Source organism: Phalaenopsis equestris, unplaced genomic scaffold (assembly GCF_001263595.1).
Source record: "Phalaenopsis equestris unplaced genomic scaffold, ASM126359v1 Scaffold233751, whole genome shotgun sequence".
Classification (NCBI taxonomy): Eukaryota; Viridiplantae; Streptophyta; class Magnoliopsida; order Asparagales; family Orchidaceae; genus Phalaenopsis; species Phalaenopsis equestris.
The window spans coordinates 106,891-128,839 of record NW_018251687.1 but is presented as its reverse complement, the minus strand read 5'-3'; the positions used below and the strand labels follow the sequence as shown (position 1 = coordinate 128,839).

General features: G+C 33.7%; 1 protein-coding gene across 1 annotated transcript in view; it reads left to right on the top strand.

The window, feature by feature from the left end:
- The first annotated feature begins 270 nt into the window (after positions 1-270).
- The window catches only part of LOC110038763, a 54,014-nt gene continuing 32,335 nt past the window's right edge, over positions 271-21,949 (top strand). The window contains exons 1-4 of the mRNA XM_020743665.1: positions 271-518; positions 2,069-2,296; positions 8,256-9,824; positions 18,058-18,171. Of these exons, the coding sequence (XP_020599324.1) occupies positions 8,382-9,824; positions 18,058-18,171 (1,557 nt within the window). The 5' untranslated portion in view covers positions 271-518; positions 2,069-2,296; positions 8,256-8,381. The remainder of the gene's footprint in view (positions 519-2,068; positions 2,297-8,255; positions 9,825-18,057; positions 18,172-21,949) is intronic.

Genomic DNA, 21,949 nt, shown 5'->3' with positions numbered 1-21,949 from the left:
AAAACTTTGGCATATTGTATACAAAATAATATTTATTTATTAGAATTAAATGAAAATATGATACTCAAAAGGATACAATGGAGAAAAATGGTTCATATAGCCTAATGGGATAAAAGTAAGTTATTGTTGTTATAGCCATAAATTTTTTAGCATTCAATAAAATCAAATAATGAGGTCTTAAAATTAATTACTAATAAGGTCAACACATCGAATGGGGTCGGGATTCCCAGTAGATCCGTCGTTAACCTTATCAATAGTGTAAAATGCAAGCTGATTTTAAACGGGTCAGTTCTTTCTTCTAAGAATTGCAGGTTTTTTTCTTTGTGGGAGACGAGTTATTTTTACAAGCGGAAGCATAGAAATTTGGCATCCTTCGTCGAAATCGTGTTTGAATTCTTCTCGTTCAGCATCTTCAAACACGGTGAAACCCTTAATTCGCGTAATCGGGCGGCTCGCCCCTTGATTAGCTCCAGCTTTGGCGTCGGTCCCTTCTAGTTTCCTCGCCGCCTCCGTCCGAGGTTTGTTTCCCCTTCGCCATTCCCTTTTCTCCTTTATTGATACGTTTCGATCTCTCTCTCTCTTCTGCCATCGAGTCGACCCGTTAGGCTGAGAAGAAAATTGAATTGGTCGGTGTTCTGCTCCCGAATGTGATTCTGTTTTGAAGGTTTTATTGATCAGGTTATCCGTTGTGCTGCGTGGGGTTTCGTCGAGGGAAGTTTTTGATTTTATTTGAGCTTTACGTTATAAAATAACGCTACCCTTGAAGAGAACCTCTTCCAAGGATGAACCACTTATAAAGCCAGCAGCAGGGCTGAAGGCTACTTTACCTTTACAAAAGTCTGCTGTTACATTATAGAACTTATGTTGTTCATTATTTCTATATTACACTTGATGATTTTAATTAGTAAAATACAACCAATGTATGCTTATTGGGTGAGGTGGAATGGGAGGGAGCTTTTCTCTGCTCTAACTTAATTGTGACACCTATATTTCATGTTCTGCTTGAGCAAAGTCCTTTCTATTGGGTATAACATTTATGTTGATAACAATCTACTTTCAATAAAATAGATAGAGGTGCAGACCTTGCCATGATCATTTGGAGAACTTGGTGCACTATCCATTCAAAGCAATCTTTAAAGCATTAATTTCTTAAGACTCCATGGTTCCCATTATTATGATACATATAAACATATAGTTGCATGTACTCCAATTATGAAACTTGTTTTGAAACTAGTTGCAAAATTGTTGTGCATTCTATTATAGGTTTATATAGATCATAATCCTTGGAACCATGGAATCATACAAAGTCATACTTTAGAGATTGTTTTGAATGGGTATTGAACCATATTCTTCTATTTACAATGGCAAGGTTCGAGCCCTCTGCCTATTTTATTGGAAGCAATTATTTAATCTCTATGTCCATGAATTATACCAAAACCTTATTTAGTTCAAATAGAAAAAAAAAAAGAATAATGAAGAGAGACTTCGCTTTAGAAAACTCAAATACACGATTTAGGTTAGATTGCATAATTTTCATTCCTTGGGCTCTTTTTATGGTTATTTTCATGTTTAGCTTGGGGCTTAAGTGTTATATAAAAAAAAATCTCATGAATAATAGAAAAGTACAAAGTAAGACCTATTGATTACTCGCTTTAAAATACAAGAGGCATTTAGCGTAAATAGTAACTTTGATCATAGTCATTTAGATGGGAAGAAGTTGCTGAATTTCTTGTGAGCTTTAGTGACTATGCTCGAGTTTAGTATATTAAAAAGGCATTTTCTCTTCGTGTTGAATTCATTGTTTATTTTGCATGAGACAAGTTAATAGTATAATGCACATTTATTTGTATGGGAAATTTAAATGATGTAATTTAACATTTTTTGAGAATGTATTGATTTATATTTATTTTCTTTTTTTTCATGTCAACTCAATCAATTCCTTATAAATAACGCTTTCATTTCCCGTTAAAAAGGTTGCAAGCACTTTTAGATCAACTTCTTCTTATCACTCTTAGCTTTACAATCTTACAAAAATTAAAGTTCTAAAAGATAAAATTACGATCTATAGGGACGTTACGGCAACAAGCATCCTCAATGAAAAAGGAAGGTAAGGGTTTGGAGAAAACTATAAGAAGGTCAAGCCTGAACTCATTGTGATGAGTAAGACAGGGGATAAAATCATCCAAACTTGACTAACGACTTCCATTGAACACCCGCAGAGGTAGCCCCTTCACAATGAACCAACCAGTTTGCGCAATTGAGTGAAATTCCTAATTTCCGAGAAGTTCCTACATAGGTAAATATAGAAACTTACTAAGTTGTTTTATATGAATTTTTAACTCAATATATATATATATATATATATTGAGTTGGTTCCCAATGACTTCAACTATCTCAGTAGAGGAAGTAGTCCAAGTAGTGACTGTGTAGTCAGTTGAGAAGTGGCTAGCAGTGAAAGGTAATTTAGTTCCATCTTTTGCTGAGAATGATGTTGTATCTTAGAGCATTTCCTTATATTTTATGAACAATATTGTAGCACATAATACAAAGAGTGTGCTTTAACCAAAAATCAATGCTAGGTTTACTCGAGAGTTGATTTTGATTTTATGGTGACTTATACAAGTACTTCTTAAAAATTTCGGGCTTTTATTTTATAGCGTCATCTTAAAGAATCTTTTTTAAGTTTTATTAAGAAATTTTTTTCTTTCAAAGTTGTGTTAGATTAGCATCCAAGGTCATTTTTGTCTTTTATGTGCCTAAGGACAATTTAGTCTTTTATTAGTTATTATTGTGGGGTATAAATAGTGTTAAATATATTTAGGGCTGGATATGTTTGATTGTTGTCTTTGAATCTTAGGGTTAGTGTTTGGGGGAGTTCACCTACCAATCGAAGCGTAGTTGCTAGAGTTAAGGTTTGGGAGAGACTGCCAACCTCTTAAATTGTAAGTGCTTTTCTTTTATGCATTTGAGTTTTGTTGTTTTGTGTTGGTGAAGTAAAAAAAATTATTTGCCCTAAATTTGCTATGAAAGTTCATCCCGATTTGTATCAAGATGCTCCTTAGTGAGTTTAGGTTTAGGGATTTGAAGATATTTGCTCTTTGAGACATTCAGAGAGATAAGACAAGGTCGTTGTTGAGGTGTCCCTTGTTACTTCTAGAACCTCGGAGGATCCCACTGAAATGAGGGAGTCAACTGAGTTAGCTACAAAGGAAGGGATGACCCCGTCCTCCAACTTCGTTGCTACAAGAAGTTTGTCGTGATGCACATGGCTCCATGCTAACTCACCAAAGGAGTAGGCCAAAGTGGTGAGTTTGATGAAGAGAATCAAGGAAAATATGGTTGAGATGAATGTCTTTAACCTCTCTACAGAATCAAATGCTCATAGAGAGGAGTGAGATTTAGGGAGCATTACTCTTATGGGGTCAGGATTGAAAGAATTGCAGAAGGAATTGATGAAATGTAGTTGTTAAGAAAACAATTGCAGTCTTCAAAGACTTGAAGACCAAAGCCATTTTGAGCCATAATCATTTTAGACTTTTCGAAGTTAAATTTATTTTTTTTGCGAGAACCAAGTTTGTCTTGTAGTAATTAATTAAGATGTACACTTCATATTGATGCCTTCTCTGATTTGCTTTTTAGATTTTTTTTTTAATAGTGTACTTGGGAGAGTTTGGAAGAAGGGTTGAGTTTCAGTTATCCTTATAGTTACGTAATGCAGTTTTGATGAAGTGTAATATTATTTGTATTTTGTAATTCAAACGTTTATTTTAATGGAATGTAGAAAGTTTTCTTACTTCATTGAGTTTGATTTTACTTTAACTTGAATGGTGATCAGTAATGATGATGACTTATTTTAAAAAAATATTAATAATAATTAACATTTTAGAACTTCAAAAATTTCTAAAATAATTTTGATTAAGATATTTCTTGAAGTTGCTTCATTCCTTGCTTATAAATAGCCTTTGGGCTCCACTTGGATTCTCTCTCTCTTGATTGAGACATTCTCTCTCTAGATCTCACCCTTTCTAATTCTCGATTTTTTTCTTAACTTTCTATCATTCTCTGCTTTCTATGATAACAAACACTTTGAAGAAAAAGTACAAGTAGTTCCAAGAATACAAGCACATTCTTGTTCCAAAGGTGATGATTGTGATGTCAAAGGTTTTTAATAGTTCTATTTAATTTCAGTGCCTAAACCTGATGAGTTTGTGAACAAGTTGATTGGGGACTAGTTTTGTTGCAATGAGGATCAATTCAGTGTCGACATTTTATTTTCATTGTGCCAAGTGTTTGCTAACATCATCCATGTCCTTGGAGTTGCCTTAACATAGCTATTGCTGAATTCCTTTGTGAATGTAGTCTTTTTCATTATCCACCAATGAGAGATGAAGATAATATGAAATATAACATCTTTCGACATCTCATGACAATTAATGCTTTAAAGGATGGAAGTGTTTTGTTCTTGTCAAATCACATTTGGATGTCGAACTTAGAGAACAAAATCAAGCATTTGAAAGAGAAGTTTTGATTTGTTAAATATATTTAGCAATGTCCAATGAAGACCAACTAATGCCATTCTCGAATGATCCCTCTATGCTTGACTTGCAGGAGGATAAGTATGCGAAGTTCCTTCAACTGAAGAAGATAGAGTTGAATGTCCACTTTTACCTTGATGTCCAAGCTTTCATGTAACAATTTTTGTATGAGTTTCTTATCTCAATATTTCATTTACTTCTATTTGTATCCATGATTTGTCTTTATAACTTTGTTACTTCGATTTCATTTTAGTGGATCTTGATGCTTAACTGATGTTAGACATCCAAGTGGTATGAGTTTATATAGATAAAGGATTAAAAATGAGAGAAGAAAATAGTGAAGAAGTCGACAACTGTAATAGAGGAATATGAGAACTTTCTCTTGAATATTTCTTACAACTATCAGATAATAAATTCTTGATTGCAGCAAGTCACCTTCTATTTTACTATTTGATCTCTAGTTAAAATTTCAAGTTGACATAATAAGTAGAGTTGACTGCTTGGAATATATTGAGGAGATGTTAGTTGAATGCAATATTATCAGTTACCGAAGCATCGACTATGATAAAGTCAACCATCATTCTATTTTATCTATTTTCTTACCCCTAAGTGACCAACAAAGTAAATATTTCTCTTTTCTCACTTGAAAAATTAACCCAACTTTATGGGATAGGTGAGTTCCCTTAATGTTTATATTCTCAGATATTTTTGAAAATAATATTAACAGAACTTTTCATATTATTCAATATGCAATCATGCAAGTAAACATAATATTGTCTTGTTAGGTATTAATGTTTGGTCAGCTTCAACTCATGCAACTGAAGCTATTTTAAAGCTAGGTCAAGTAGATGTTTCCTTAGATTTGCTCAGAATGGTGAGTACATCTCCAACTATGTGAATGGCTTGTGTGAGGACAAGTTCATTTCCAGAATCCTCCACAGAAATCTTTGGACTTCCACCTTGATTTGCTTGACAAATTCCTTAGACTTATTTGTTTTAAAGAGCATTTCCACTAATTATCTTGGATATCATTAACTCTCATCAACATGACCATGATCTCAGTGAAAGGCACAATACTTTTATGATCTCTCTTGTGTGGACCTATGTTCATTGACGTATGTTGTTTGAAGCTGTCATTATTTTGAATGATCTCTATAAGGTTGGTCAAGGAAACTCACAGTGGTGTGATGGTTAGATATTGTTATGTTGGAAGTGGATGTGATGATTTCTCCATTTTTCCATAATCACTTTAATTTTGATTTTGCGTTCGCCTCCATTGACATGGAAGTTGTTGTTGGCTCGAGAAGTTTCCCCCAAACTCAGAAACCTTGGGAAACTTTTTGGGTCTTTTGGAATTATGAAAAATTCCCCTACTAATTAAAAGCGCGTTGGTCTCCTTGACTCCAAATCTCCCATCTCATTGTTTCACTCTTTGTTAGCGTGGTCGTTGTCGAGTATCAGTGACATAGCCATGATTTTCGGCTATTGCAATTCGAGTGTGTAGCGAGATGGGCGCCTTCTTCTAGACTTTGGATGATGATGGTTTGAGCCATAACTGGCTTGAAATCCATCAGTTTTAACATTTTTTTCTAATAACTTGTAATTAAGCTCATTAGTAACTCACCTACCACTTGCCTGATTTTCAATATAGCTTGCGAATTCCTTAGAGGTTGTTGCACGATGATGAATTATGTTATAATAAATTTTTTGAAGTCTAAAAGTCATATAATATCCTCGAGCGACGAGCATGAAAATCACCTGAGGACCGACTCCTTAATAGTAATGAAAAGCAAGATGCAACTCGATGCGTCTTCGACGCTCATTAGTGAGGGGGCAGATTCAAAGTAGGCGACATGATTTGTTGGGTCGGTTCTCTCCTTGTATTAATCAATGTGCAAGATTTTGAGTGTTGCAGGAGGCTTTGCCATTGCAATTTTCTTGAAGGAAGCATTCATTTGAGTGGCTTCCTCTTTTCAATGCGCCTCTATGCTCAATGATACTATGGTATTACTATTTCATTTCAGAACTTTGGCTAATTAGCTCGTCTCTAGCATCAAATTTCTCTTTCTTATGGTTGAATTTAATGACTCCTTAGTTGCCTTTGCTGTAGGAGTTTTTAAAATCCACTCTATGATTCTTCGGATAATTTACCCAATTTGTTTCATTTCTGCAAGTTATCTAGTTGTAACTAACTCTTGATTCTTCATGTTGAAACGATTTACGTAGTTGGCTCCTCTTTAATTATCAACTTGTCCCTTTTGGATCATGACATGAGTTCACCACCTATCTCTTGCGTTCATAAATTACACAAGAACCTTAGCACAAATTTAAAAACCGGAAATGAAAGAGCGAATTGTAGGGTTTGAAGCACTAGGATTTCCACTATAGAAACTTCAAATACAATAATCATTCTATGATTGCATAATCTTGCAATCACTGGGCTCTGCATGCTACCCTTTATTTATAGGTTTAAGGGCTCCAAAAAAAGAAAAAAACAAAAAAAAAAAAAGGAATAAGAAAACAAAAGAGTACAAAATGCGATCCATCCGTTTCTTAGGTATATAGTTTAAATAATGATTAGGATTTGTTGTTGCCCAGCTGGGATTAAATTGCTTGTTCTTTTGAAGAAGTCACTGAATGGCTTTTCTGCTTTGGCAAATATGTTTGAGTTTGGTTGATTCAAAATGTTCATTATGAGTTGGGCAATTTTTCCATGAATCTCCATAAGCCTTGCTAGCGAGTCTAGTTTTAGTTTGGCTGGTAGGCTCTCCTCAAGCTTGGTTTGCGAGTCTGCTTTGAACCTTTCTAGTGAGTTCTCTTTGAACTGTTTGGTGAGCCCGTTCTGCTCTTGGTTAGTACACCTTAGAATATTTGATGTGCGCTCTGGGCTATCAATAGCTTGGTAAGTCATATTTTGTAGAAGTCTCCATAATGGGTTGAGCATGAGGGCAAATGTCTTTTATCAGTATTTCAGGCTAATTTGACTAGCTAACCATGAAAATAAATGAAAAACTTCCGCATCTATCCATTACTTTCAATTTGAAACGCCCTCCAATTCTCTGTCATCTTGTTTTTTGTAATTCTATAGGATAAACTCACTGGCTGTGTGTGCCCTGTTTTAATGTTGCCTCTCTAGTCTCTCCATTTTTATTGTCATTATGTGCTGTTCTGTAATTTACAAATTTATATTATTTGACTGAGCCCTTTTTTATCATAATTTGGAATTTTTTCTCCATGTATCTCAAAATTCTTCCATCAATATTTTTAACTTTTTTCCTTGTTCTAGGTGGGCTGTTCTTACCTTAGCTTTAGCGTTGGTTACCTATAATTTGCTTTATTTTTATTAGTTAAAAAACTTCAGGTAGCTTTCTTTGTTAAATATTGCTAGTTGGACTTGGTTATATGTGTTTTAGCAATTCCAATTTGAACTTTTATCTGTATAGGGCTTAAAACTCAAGCAGGTTAGTAACAATCCTGAGACTGAGTTTTGAAGTTTCAATACTCAGTTTATTTTCTTCTCTCCCACCTGCTCTGAATGTGTGTTGACATATGCATTTCCATCCCTTAACACTTTTAGATAATAGCTTATGCATAGGAACTGGTTTCTATCTAGGTATGCATAAGCTATAATGTATTTGTTGATTAACCTTTTTCAGAGGTTCTTCTTTTTTGCATGAAAAGTATTCTTGTTTACTGATATTGTCTTCTGATTTTTATCAGTAAAACCTATGTTTGATGTGTGATCCAAAGTATTACTTTCATGATGCCGTATTGAGGAAAAATGGTTTCTTAAATGAACGAGGGGCTCAGCTATTAATTTTTGAATATAATTGTATTTGAAAGAATATGTCAAGGGGTCAGCCTCAGCCAAGAACTCAATTCGCCAGAAGGATACTCGAAAGATGCCAAAACAGTGGAAATACTGAAGAAACAATCATCATTGATGATGATACAGAAAATGCCGATGTTGTTCTAATTGACAATCCAAATATTTCTCATCAGGGAGTAAAACATGCAAAGAAAACAAGATTAAACTGCTCACCTAGAGGTGTGATTTATATTGATGACGAAAAAGAGAATCCTAGAAATTCATCAACTGACACTAATACAAGCAATCAATTTACTGAAACTTTCTGCAGCTTATCATTGTCTGAAAGCTCAGACACTGATGAATTTCACATGTGTGTTGGAAATGGAAATGCCTGCTGTGATCATACTGGTCCTTCCAGAAGCCGTTATGGCTTGGATCTTGATTCAGAGAACAGCATGACTGAAAGTATTACTATAAAATCAAACACCAATGAATGCGATGAATCTGAGTGGAGCAGCTCTGATTGTGTGATAATGGAAGATCATTCTGGAATTATTCGCGAACAGTGGGAAAAGGCTGCATTGAGGAAGAAGGGAGGGGGGCAATTTGCTTCTTCCGATCAGGCTACCATGCCTCACTCAACTTTTTATACTGAAGATCCATCCCATGCGCCAACCCTAGATGATGCTGATGTTGCAAATTGTTTTGAAAGAATGCCATCTAATTATTTTGAAGAAATGTTTGCTCAATGCGGTACAAGATTTACAAACAATGCTGAGCAGCGCCCCTCAGCCAATGTACTTTGTACTGATGGAAATGAAGATTTTTATCTAAATACTGCAGTTAACGTCTCTGTTACACAATCATACTCCAGTAGTCACATTCCTTGTAAAGGACCAGGTAAAAGGAGGGATGAAGACGAGTCAAATCTAGAAGAGCAACCACAAACAGCTCACTCAATGAATGATGGTCTTAGTTTTCTCAATAAGGATGCACGAGAGCCTGTGAAAACTTCTTTATTTACGTGTGAAAGCCATGGCAAGTCAGGGTTCTTTGATAAAGAGGAACCTTCTACTACAACATCCCATGCTTTTGGTAAATTGGATGGGAAGCAGGTGTCAAATGACAATGATCTCAGTCCAGACAGAGTGGAACATAAACTTGATGAACGAGAAGCTTCAGACTTTAAAGAGAGCCTAAAGATAGATTTTGAAGAGTCTTCGTCAATTTGTAGTCAACTGCATGAAGTAGCACCGATCAAAGCCCCCTTCTGTGGTCATATGGATTCTAAAATGAAAAGCAAAGTAGATGCATTGTTTGCAACAACTGATGTGGGACTGACTGCATACAAACCTGATGATATGCCTCATGGCTATGAGAGTTTAATTGGTGAACGTGAAAGGTATAAGGAAACAGATGAGTATAGACGAGTTGCAGAAGAGGAATGGGCATCAAGGCATCGGCAGTTGCAGATTCAGGTTGTTTATATAATATGTAGTTACTGATTATTTGCTTTTTGACTCATTATTTTCTATTTTCATTGTCTTTAAAGACGCCAGTACCACCATTTCTCTAATTAGTAATTCCTTCCCTTCATTTCTAATTTAACCACACATCAGTTTTAACATTCTCATGATATCGACATTTGACTTGTAACTTTTTCCCTCACTTATAACTATTCAATATGCCTTGTAACTACATGTAGCTTGATAGAATTTATTTTTAACTTCTCATTATATTTATCAACTTATATTTTTGTTTCAATGGTTCACCAAATTAACCATAAAACCATATGATAGAAGGCATGTCAAGTGCAATGGTTTTTGATGTGGATTTAATGTAAAATAATAAGAACAGTGAGATGAAATATTTAGGATTTTTAATGAGGCAAGATTACAAGATTTATTGTGTAATATCATTAAGAAGTACACAATCTTATACAAAATATTATTTACTACCTTTGATTCAAAATAAAGAATAAATCAATAAAGTTGCATTAAACAACTGACAGATTCCTCACCAATGGAAATTAAACACGGGATCTCAAATCATATTGTAAATTGATGGCATTCAAGATCTGAAAATTGATAAAAATCATAGTTGTATAAAATTTATTTGACTCTAATCCATCATTTGTAACTAATAAATAAAATAGCTAGGCAAAGGAATATATGAGAAGATGACAGCAACGAAGAGAGTGATTATGAATGGAGTTACGAAGGTGTGGTTCCATCTGCTTCCTTCAAGCTATGCACTGGAATAATCAATAATTCCATATCCAAATAATTGATTCCATTCAATTCAATATTTAATGATAGTTTCTAAAAATGACATTTTATTTATAGTAGTGACGCGTGCCTAAAGATTCATAGTGGTGTAGTGATATTTAACATCTTAATATCACACATTCAGATAGTAAAAATGTAGCAGGGGGAAACATCTTAATCTTTTACATGAAAAACCTGGAAAGGAAAAAAAAACCACGAGATCTAGCCCAGTTGAAATAATCCATTGTGAGGCTAGTACACATGCCCATTCTTCTCCTGAGTTAGAGAAAATATAATTAAAAAATTGATGTACAATGATATTTTAGTAATAATAATCATAATTGAGAGTTTTGATGGATAAGTACAAAGAGAGTAAAGAGGATCTACATATGATTTTTATTGATTTAGAACATTTTTATAATAAGATTTCAACAGAAGTCCTTCGCAGAGTTCAAATAAGAAAAGTATTGATATGACTTATATTCAAGTTATTAAAGATATGTATACTAGAGTTGTTACTTGTGTTCGAACAGAACGAGGATTGACCAAGTATTTTCCTATTTGAGTCGGATTACATTAGAGGTTGGCTTTAAGCTCATATCTTTTCGCTTTAGTTATGGATGCTCTTATTGGGCATTTACAGGAGGATGTACTTTGGGTGTATGCTTTTCGCTGATAATATTCTTCTAGTGGATAAGACTAGAGAAAGAATTCAGGAGAAACTTAAATTATGGTGGTCTATATTGGAGTCTAAAAGCCTTCATTTGAGTAGATCTAAAATTGAATACATGGAATGTAATTTTAGTATTAGTAGCTCTAGTGGAAGCTTGGTAACTATGGGTGATCAAATCATTAAAATGTGTGAACATAATTTTAGTATTAGTAGCTCTAGTGGCAGTTTCGTAATTATGGGTGATCAAATCATTAAAAAGTGCGAATGTTTTAGGTATCTCGTGTCTATTTTTTAAAGTGATGGTGATATAGATGATGATTCTATTAGTGGAATTCAAGTTAATTGGTTGAGGTGGAAGGATGCATCAGGTCTATTTTGCAATTGAAAAGTATTGCTTAAACTTGAAGGAATATTTTATAAGATGGTGGTAAGACCTTTAATGCTTTATGGTGTAGAATGTTGGCCTTTAAAAGAGAAGTATAAGACAAAGTTAAGTGTTGTTGGCCTTTAAAAGAGAAGCATAAGACAAAGTTAAGTGTTTTGGCCTTTAAAAGAGAAGTATAAGACAAAGTTAAGTGTTATTGAGATGAGAATGCTTTGGTGGATGAGTGGCTTGACAATCAAAGACAAAATTCGAAATGAATCTATCCATGATAGGGTTGGTGTAGCTTCAATGGTAGACAAGATTAGAGAGTCATCTTAGATGGTTAGGTTACACTAAACGTCGACCATCTGATGATTCGATTCGGAGAGTAGATCTTTAAGATTCCAATTATGTTAAGAAAGACATAGGTAGAACTAAAAAGACTTGGACATACTGTGTAAAAAATGATCTTAATCTATTAGAATTAAATGAAAATAGACACAATGGAGAAGAAAGATTCATGTAGCCGACCCCACTTAGTGGGATGAAGGTTTGTTGTTGTTGTTAAACAGGTCGCGAATGCTGTAGTCGATCGCTATGGATGCAGTAGTCCGCCGTGAATGTTGTACATTGTGGATGTAGCGTTAGTTTATCACAGAGGCCGTAGTTGAAAACCAAAATAGTAATTGCTCATGTGGGATGTAGATGATTGTTTCATGAGCGTTGTTTGACCACAGAGACCGCAGTAGGGAGCTGCAGGAGTTGTAAGCCACTTAGGCCCTTGCGGGGATTTGTACTTATATTCATAGGCCGCAGAGGTCAGAGTTGGAAGTTGCATGAACTATGATAAAGTTTGTTAGATCACAAAGGTCGGAGTTGGGAGCTGCATGACCTGTGATAGTGTTTGTAGGATACAGAGGTCAGAGTTTGGAGCTTCACGAGCTGTGATAACGTTCGTAGGCCAATGAGACCAATGTTTGGAGCTGCACAAGCTATGATAATGCCCATAGAGGGTAGAGGCTGGAGTTGAGAGCTACACGAGTGTTGATAATGCCAGTAGGTGGTAGTGGCCTAAATTGGGAGCTGCACAAGCTGTGATAATGCCTATACTTCATATAGGGTAGATTTGTGAGCTGCACAAGCTGTGATAATGCCTGTAGGCCATAGAGGATGAAAATGGAATCTTATTCAAGGTGCTTTGTTACATTGTCTCCGTGATGCGTCGTTACATTATCTCCAGTGTGCGTTGCTATACTGTCTTTGGGGTACCCATTGTATCACTTTTAGTGTATTATACCATTTTCGTTGTGCATCGTTACATCATTTTTGGGCTACGTTGTTCCGTGGGACATTTCCTTAGTCTGCATTGTTGGTCGTTATTATGCACGGTGCTTCGTTACTCCACATTGCACGTCGTGATTTCTCAAGAAGCTTCTTTACAATGAGGGCGCGACCGATAGTGATCGATGGCGGTCATCGAGTGCTGGTCGGCGGCTGTAGGAGTGGGCGACATTCACTTAATCTTCGGTGTGGAACATTGAACCTGGGCTGCTCCAAGTTTTATGTTTCTTCAGTTTAAGGTCTAGGTTCTCCTTTATTAAGGGGGTTGAACTCTATTTATAGAGTCCGTAAGAGATCTCTCTACAAATAAAAAAGAAATCAGATTCACTCCGTTGGAGGAAGACCCAGAAAAATTCCTTTGATCGGACGACGTTTTATAAACATTTGAATGCGCTAAAGATGTTAGAATTGAGTGATATTGGGCTCATTAGATTCTTGTCTTCGTGTAGCTCTCAACTAATTGGACCTTCTAATTAGGCACTGGAAACTTGTAAGTTTTTGAATCTCTTCGTGATGTTAGATTCGACTATATGTTGTTACATTTTGAATCTATTGGACCTTCTAATTAGGCACTGGAAACTTTTCAAATGGCTTAACAGCTCAATCAGGGCTTGATATGACGCGGATTAAACCAACTTCGGTGCCATTGTGTTCATCTTGTCGAACCGATCAGTTTCACTGTAAGTTTGCTAAAATTAAAGTTCTGGATGATTTTAATGTGAGTTTAAACATCTCTTGCTAAAAAAATAGCCTCGTTGTGCCATGCCTCGAAATTCATGTCGGATGATGAAAGTTTTTTTGATGGTGTATCAAACAAATTTCTAAGAGTTGAAATAAATTAAAATGCCCTATAAAGTTTCATATTAAAATCATATCATTGCAAATTTGAACCGATCATAGCTTTTGTTCTTTAGAACTTAATGCAGGAGAGACCTTAGTGTGCCTTGACTTGGGTTTATATATACCTTGCGTTCCAAGACATGAATTGGTGTATTGTAAAATATCATGTTAGAGTTCATATCTTACCTTACAATGACTTTATTGTACCATGTGATGGCTTCATTATACATCAGCTCGAGAAACCATGATGGTTTTTTTTTTCATGGTACCATATTAGAATCCTTAGAAGCATTGACGATTGTTGAACGCTTGATTAAAAAAAAAATAGAAAGCAAAAGTTCTAAAATAGTCCCTTGACTTTTTACATGGGGTCATGTCAATCCCGGAGTCTATAAAAGTGCCAATTTAGTCGCTAAAATCTTTTAAATTGGGCTAAATTAGTCCTCCCTGTCGACTATTTCAGCGCATGTTAAAAGAATTTAGGGAAAAAATTGATACTTTTATAGATTTTAGGGGATTAAAATGACCCCAAGAAAGAGTCGGGGGATCATTTTGACACTTTTCTCAATTAAAAAAAAAAAACCTAGAGATACAAGAAAATAGATAAAAATGAATGCTTGCTGCTGTAGCACTGAAAGCATAATAGGATGCAACACAACTATCCTATGCTTTCGACGATTATTGATTTTGAGCTCCATGTTGTTACTTTCAGATTGTCTCATTATCATTAGCATTATCGGACTTATCCTCAATTTATTCTTTTTGGGTTCAGCAAGGGTGATAACTATTTTGCATAAATAGTTTCGCACAATTTAAATTCAAGTTATTTTAATTTAAATCTTTCCTTCTTAATGCATCTACATTTATTTTTTTTAGCTTATATTTTAGGTGCCTTTTCTATTTTTTTAACATATTCAGGTCGCTTAAGTCTTTTTTTTTTTCACTACCTTATTTTTTGCTGATATCATTCCCGATATCCTTTTTTTATATCTATTTCTCAATTTATTCTTTCTAGATTGGCAACATTCATCTTAAAATTCTCACTTTGTTTAATGCTAAACTTGGTTCTGATCGTTTGATGTCATCTAACAAATGGACCCTTATCATAAACTATCTAATTACAATCTTATAAAATTTACCTTTACCCTCTAAGATGTTTGCTCGTCACATATTATTGCTAAGGGATTTCCCCATTTTAAACACCTAAACCTGACTCCAGATATTGCATTCTCATATAATTACATTCTTTTATAATGTAAATTCAAGATCTTGAACATATTATCACCTTATCATCTTATAAGATTTACTATTTATAATCAATATTATGTCCACTAAAATTGCATATCATTTACTCTATTTTTGTTACTAATTTTGCCTTCTATCTTATATGCATTTTTTCTAATTTTTTTATCTCTGCATATGCTTCAAGAAATGTTTCCTTAATTGGAAATATGTGATTTGCTAAATGAAAACATCAATATACATCATGTTAAATAACTCTTTGTAATAATTTTTATAAACAATGTAAAACGACACTTAATGTTAATTTGATCCTTGATGTTGTTGGAAAGCCTTTGATTACCTTCAATCTATTTCTAATACATGTAAACTCTACACTAGCTATTCATCATTATCATATTAGCATTATCATAACTGTTTAGGGTCGATTTATAAATCCTCATTTTTTGGTTCCTTACAATAATTGCACAACTTTTATCCATACCACTTTGGTCTATTTTGTTCTCTTTTTAATCATTCAATAATAATTGTATTTGCTCTTTTTTTTAATTATGTTTCGTTTCATTCTTTACATATATCTAAATCACCTAAATCTATTTTCCAATATTTGAACTTTTCAATAAATGTTTTTCTTAGCGTACTTTTGATTAAATCATTCCTTAATATTTTATTTTTATATTTTTCATAAAATCTATCTTAACATTATTATTTACCATCAAATATTGAATCCTTGAAACATTGTTAATGTAATTACAATTTTTATTAAATTTATGCTTTGATATCCCGTATATTCTTGTACAGATAATACTTCAAAGGCACTTTTTCATTTTAACCTCTCAAGGTTAATTTTAACGTCTCAATTGTCTTAGCGTATAAATTATTTAAATAATGGGTCTTTTTAGCATGAAACTTAATTTTTTCTCTATCAACAATGTAATGGTTGAATTATATTTAGTCACTCTCATTCATTGCTCATTCATTGCTCTGAATTATATTTAATTTATCTCTTAAATTTTTTTTAGTTAAACTTAATGGTATTTAAACTTTATGCACCTATATGCTGTTTGATTTTTTAGCATTATTAAATCATTATTATCATTTTTTATCCATTAAACCTGCATATCATTTGATGGATGTTTGGTTGCAAGTTAAATAGTTGTAGAGTTTTTTTTTCTGTTGGTGCTTTTACTTTTTTGTATTCAATTGAATGCAAAATTAAGGTATAGAATAGTTTTAAAGGATGAGATACGTCAAAGCACTTATGTTCCATCCAATATTAAATCGACCAAATTGGCCGTATTTCTTCATTTTAACAATTAAATTGCATTATATAAAACAATGAAATTTTGTATTTTATTTTTTTAATTGAATGTGAATAAAAATAAATATTAGTCCAAAACTTCACAACCCCCTAAACATAATTATTTCATCTTCTCACACAAACTATAAGCTAATATAATCATCAATTTCTAAAATATGTATTTGTTTACTAGCAACTAAGTGAGCCCATGAAATTTTAAAGTCCTTTTTCACACAAAATAAGTTAAATCAATTATCACTTTTTGAAACCTGTTTTTATCTACAACTTATTGGGTCCATGAATTCTTATTGTCCTTGGTCACATCTCAATATTTTATACTTTGTTTGTGTCACCTCTTACAAGAGAAGGTGGATGTGTGATACTAAATGAGAAATTTTTTTTGTTTTTTGTTTGTTTTCATTGCTATGAGTGCCACTTGATTGTTAAGAATGAAGTATTTTAGAAATACTATATCCATTGATATTCCACAAATATCATGTTTAGTATGAACTATTTGATTTATGCAGTAAGTATGTTTTACATTGTATTCATTTGGTAGACCATGATCATACTTTCACAATGGTTAGTGACTTGGATGGCTATAGAGTCAAATTGTGGAAATAGTGACTCCACGCCCTTAGAATAAAACTACATAGATCAAGTCCTCTATAGACCATAAATCGAGGGTAGTGCCGTGCGCTTGGCACCCCTTTGCTTGCAACTATCTCCACATCCATACATGGACCCCCTCTTCACAAATATCCTCCCTCTATTTAATATATTGGTCATTTTTATTCAATAATTGATATTTATCTTTTCCTTCTTTATTTTTAAGTAAAAAATTTTTCATTTATGTAATTTATGCATGTCATAATATGGCTATCATATTTATGATTATGTTCATATATTTTAACCAGTATGATGCATTTGTATATTTGTTCATTCATGTTTACATGTGGTCATCTTTATGTCGACAACATTGTTAAATTTGTGTTCCATGTGGTTTGTTTTTGTCCCCCATTTTCTTAAGACTTTTATTCTTACTTCTTATATTCTAGCATCATGTTCAGGCTTCTTATATACTTGGTTTTTGTTGGTGTCCTTAAATTTTCAACTTGTCACAAGTGTGCTACATGTGGTGGCTCTAAATTCATATAACTTGTTTATTTGTCCCTGCACTACTGGTTTTTTGAACTACAATTCACGTTACTATACCGGACACTAGCATGTTGTAACACAGTTTACATCATTATCTTAAAAGTTTGTCAATTGAGGCTTGTTTTCAGTATCAAATATCTGCATATATGATATTGTGTCCTCGTTTGATTTATGTATTGTTGTCATGATGAAAAGTGCCCTCATTCTGATGCTAATTTTGTTTATAAACTGCATTTTGCGTGAGAGAACCATATTTAAAAAAGTCCAGTGCAATCATGTCACATACTTATTAATGAAAAGAAAGAGTGCAAAAACAAATTTGATGTATAGATATTTGGTTTCAATGGATCCTTGCGACAGTCATGCTGAAATTTTAGTACGCTAGCTACTTTAGGGGTTCTTTGTTTATCCGTAATTCAACCCATCAAGGTGCATAGGCTATCAACTGGTACCTGTTAGACTGAGTTTTGGTGTTTTAAATTTTTATACAGCCATAAGAAGAGCTGTCAAAGTAATTTATTTTTTTCAGGCAGAAGAAGCACAAAGATTGCGCAAGAGAAGAAAGGCTGAAAATATGCGATTGCTTGACATGGAGAAGAGGCAGAAGCAACGTCTTGAAGAAATTAGAGACCTGCAGAAAAAGGTTTGGAGATTCTTACTTTTGTATCATGTAGTTTTATGCATTCTTTTCTTTTTCTCTCTTGTAATTTATGTTAGATTTGGCTGCTTTGCCTTGAGATAGATTGACCCGGGGTGGAAGATTTGTGTAACCGGTACGAATTATGGAGAATATTTTTAGATTTTATGGAGGAATTAGGAAATGAAAGGAATAATGGTGCTGCCTTGAAATCCATGCCTTAATGTTTGTTGTCCCTTGGAATCCATGCCTTAAGAAGAGGTGTAGACAGATTTGTGGGTCTCATATTTATCAATGATTAATTGAGCACCATAATTATAGTTTCTCGTGAAGCCATAGGAAAATTACTATCCTCGTCGTTGACAATCCCTCACAGGGAAAAAATGAATAACTCTTCCCATACAATTTCAGTAGCTTTTCACACTGATTCAGATTTTGCTTAGCTAGATGTCTTCTTTGAGAGTACTTAGTTGGCTCTTGTTGAAGAACGTGAAATTCTTGATTATGATCATATTTGGAAGGATTAAAGTGTAATTTGTAGCTTGGTTCTTGACTTCTTTGGCCGATTTTATTTTATTTTATGAATATTAGCTCTTGGATTGTAAGATGGTTAAGCTTTGCCATCAAAAGAAGAATGCGTTGTAACTGTTTAAAACAGTCTAGATGTCATTTATCTTCTATAATCTAAACTGTCTAATCCTTCGTTTGCTGTTCTCACCTCTACATCGGAATTATTATTATTATTAATCTACTCGTGTTTTATTCTTATGGGAAATGAGGCGACATCTTTTGTGGACAACATTTTTAAAATATTAACTCTTTATCTCAGTCCACCCGTAAATTCTCTTTCTTCATTTACATATTTATGATTTATGATAACTTTGATTTCAGCCTATTTATGCTTCTTCGATGAATCTGAAAAGCTAATTTTGGAAAGACCTATTTGTTGTTAGTGCAGTTGGCGTTCTAAACAGATTCTTTGTATAAGGATCCCTACGATACTATTTGTTTGGAAGATTGATCCTCCAACAACATTATTCTTCATTGATTTGAGTCTATTTGGTAACTTTTGGATTTAACTAAGATTTACTAAAACCGGTTTAGTAAATCTTTGGGTGTTAATTTACAGAACTCTTTTGTCTAATATGTGTTAAATCTGATAACAATCCGTGAGATTTTTAGCCAACTTCTTTTAAGATTTAAACTTTTAATTCTATTATATTTAAAATTTATTATTTATAATTATATTAATCATTATATTTTAAGATTTAAATCAAGATTTATATTGATTTATGGAGGTCTACGTTGGAGTATGGAGGTCTACATTGGAGTCTAAAAACCTTCATTTGAGCAGAACTAAAACTGAATACATGGAATGTAATTTTAGTAATAGTAGTTCTAGTGACAATAGTGTAACTTTGGGTGATCAATTTATTAAAAGGTGTGAACGATTTAGATATGATTTAGATATCTTGATTTAGATATCTTGGGTCTGTTGTTCAAAGTGATTGTGATATAGATGGGGATGTTAATAGTAGAATTCAAGTTGGTTGGTTGAAGTGGAGGAATGCTTCAGGCCTTTTTTGTGATAAAAAAGGACTGCTTAGACTTAAAGGAAAATTATATAAGAGGGTGGTGAGACCTGCAATGCTCTATGGTGCTGAATGTTGGCCTTTAAAAGAGAAGCATAATACTAAGTTAAGTGTTTAAGTGTTGAGTGTTGCCGAGATGAGAATGATTAGGTGCATGAGTGGCTTTACACTTAGAGACAAAATGCGAAATGATTATATCTGTGATAGGGTTGGTGTAGCCCCAGTGACGGACAAAGTTAGAGAAAGATGGTTTGGTCACATTAAAAGTCGACCATCTGATGATCTGATTAGAATATTAGGTGTTTTAGATTCGACTTATGTTAAGAAAGACAGAGGTAGACCTATGAAGACTTGAGTTTATTGTATAAAAAATGATCTTAATTTATTAGAACTAAATGAAAATTTAACGCTAAATAGGACACAATGGAGAAAAAGGGATTCATGTAGCCGATCCCACGTAGTGGGATTAAGGCTTTGTAGTTGTTGTTTGTTACTGTCGCATTAGTAAAGAAAAAGGTTGTGGAGGCTTTAAAGAAAACCCAAGGTGGAAAGTTGATAGGACCTGATGATATCCCAATTAAAATGTGGAAATATTTAGAAGATTTGGGAGTTTCTTGGCTTTCTAAACTCTTTAATATTATTTAAAAATTAAAAAGATGCCTAAGTGGAGGGAGAGTATTTTGGTCCCCATTTTTAAGAATAAAGGGGATGCACAAGAGTGTGCAAATTATAGAGGAATTAAGTTGTTGTGTCATATTTTAAAATTATAGGAGAGGGTAATTGAACATAGGTTAAGACATATTACATAGATTTCTCATAATCAGTTTGGATTTATGCCGGGTAGGTCTACTATAGAAGCAATACTTTTATTGAGAGATTTAATAGAGAAGTACATAGAGAAAAATGAGGATATATATATGATTTTCATTGATTTAGACAAAGCTTGCGGCAATGTTCAAGAGATATTCTTTGGAGAGTTCTAGAGAAAAAAAGTGTTGATATGAATTTTATTCAAGTCATTAAAGATATGAATACTAGAACTGTTGCTTGTGTTCGAACAGAAGGAAGATTAACCAAATTTTTTCCTATTTCAGTTGGATTATATCAGGGATCGACTTTAAGCCCATATATTTTTGTGCTTTAGTTATGGAAGCTCTTAGTGGACATTTACAGGAGGATGTGCCTTGGTGTATGCTTTTCGCTAATGATATTCTTCTTGTGGATAAGACTAGAGAAAGAGCTCAGAGAAAACTTGAATTATGGAGGTCTACATTGGAGTCTAAAGGCATTCGTTTGAGTAGAACTAAAATTGAATACATGGAATGTAACTTTAGTAGTAGTAGCTCTAGTGACAGAGTTTTAATTATGGGTGATCAACCTATTAAAAGTTGGGAATGCTTTGGATATTTCGGGTTTATTGTTCAAAATGATGGTGATATAGATGGGGATGTTATTAGTAGAATTCAAATTGATTGGTTGAAGTGGAGGAACGCTTCGGGCCTATTGTGCGACAGGAAAGTACTGCTTAGACTGAAAGGAAAATTTTATAAAATGGTGGTGAGACTTGCTATGCTCTATGGAGTAGAATGTTAGCCTTTAAAAGTGAAGCGTAAAACTAAGTTAAGTGTTGCCTAGATTAGAATGCTTAGTTGGATGAGTGGCTTTATGCTTAGAGACAAAATGCGAAATAAATATATCAAATTGGTTGGTCATATTAAACGTCGGCCCTCTAATGATTCAGTTAGGAGAGTAGATGTTTGAAATTCGACTTATGTGAAGACAAGCAAAGGTAGACCTAGAATGACTTGGGCATATTGTATAAAAAATGATCCTAATATATTAGCATTAAATGAAAATATGACACTCAGTAGGACGCAATGGAGAAAAAGATTCTTGTAGCCGACCCCACTTAATGAGATAAAGGCTTGTTGTTGTTGTTGTATAATTATATTAATCATTAATTAGTAATTTATTAAGTTAATTAATCATTTGTGAGAATTTCTTTAGAGTAGTTTTTCATTAATTAGTATGTTGACCTCAATTTTTCGTGAGGTCTAGTATTCCTCGTAGGAGTTAGGATCTAGCCTTAGGGGTCTTCCTGCGACTATCTTAGAACCTTAGAAGTGGGACCCGCCTCGTTTTAGTTCGACCCGCTTCCGTCCCTTTCTGGAGTTTCGCGTGTGTGGTATCGA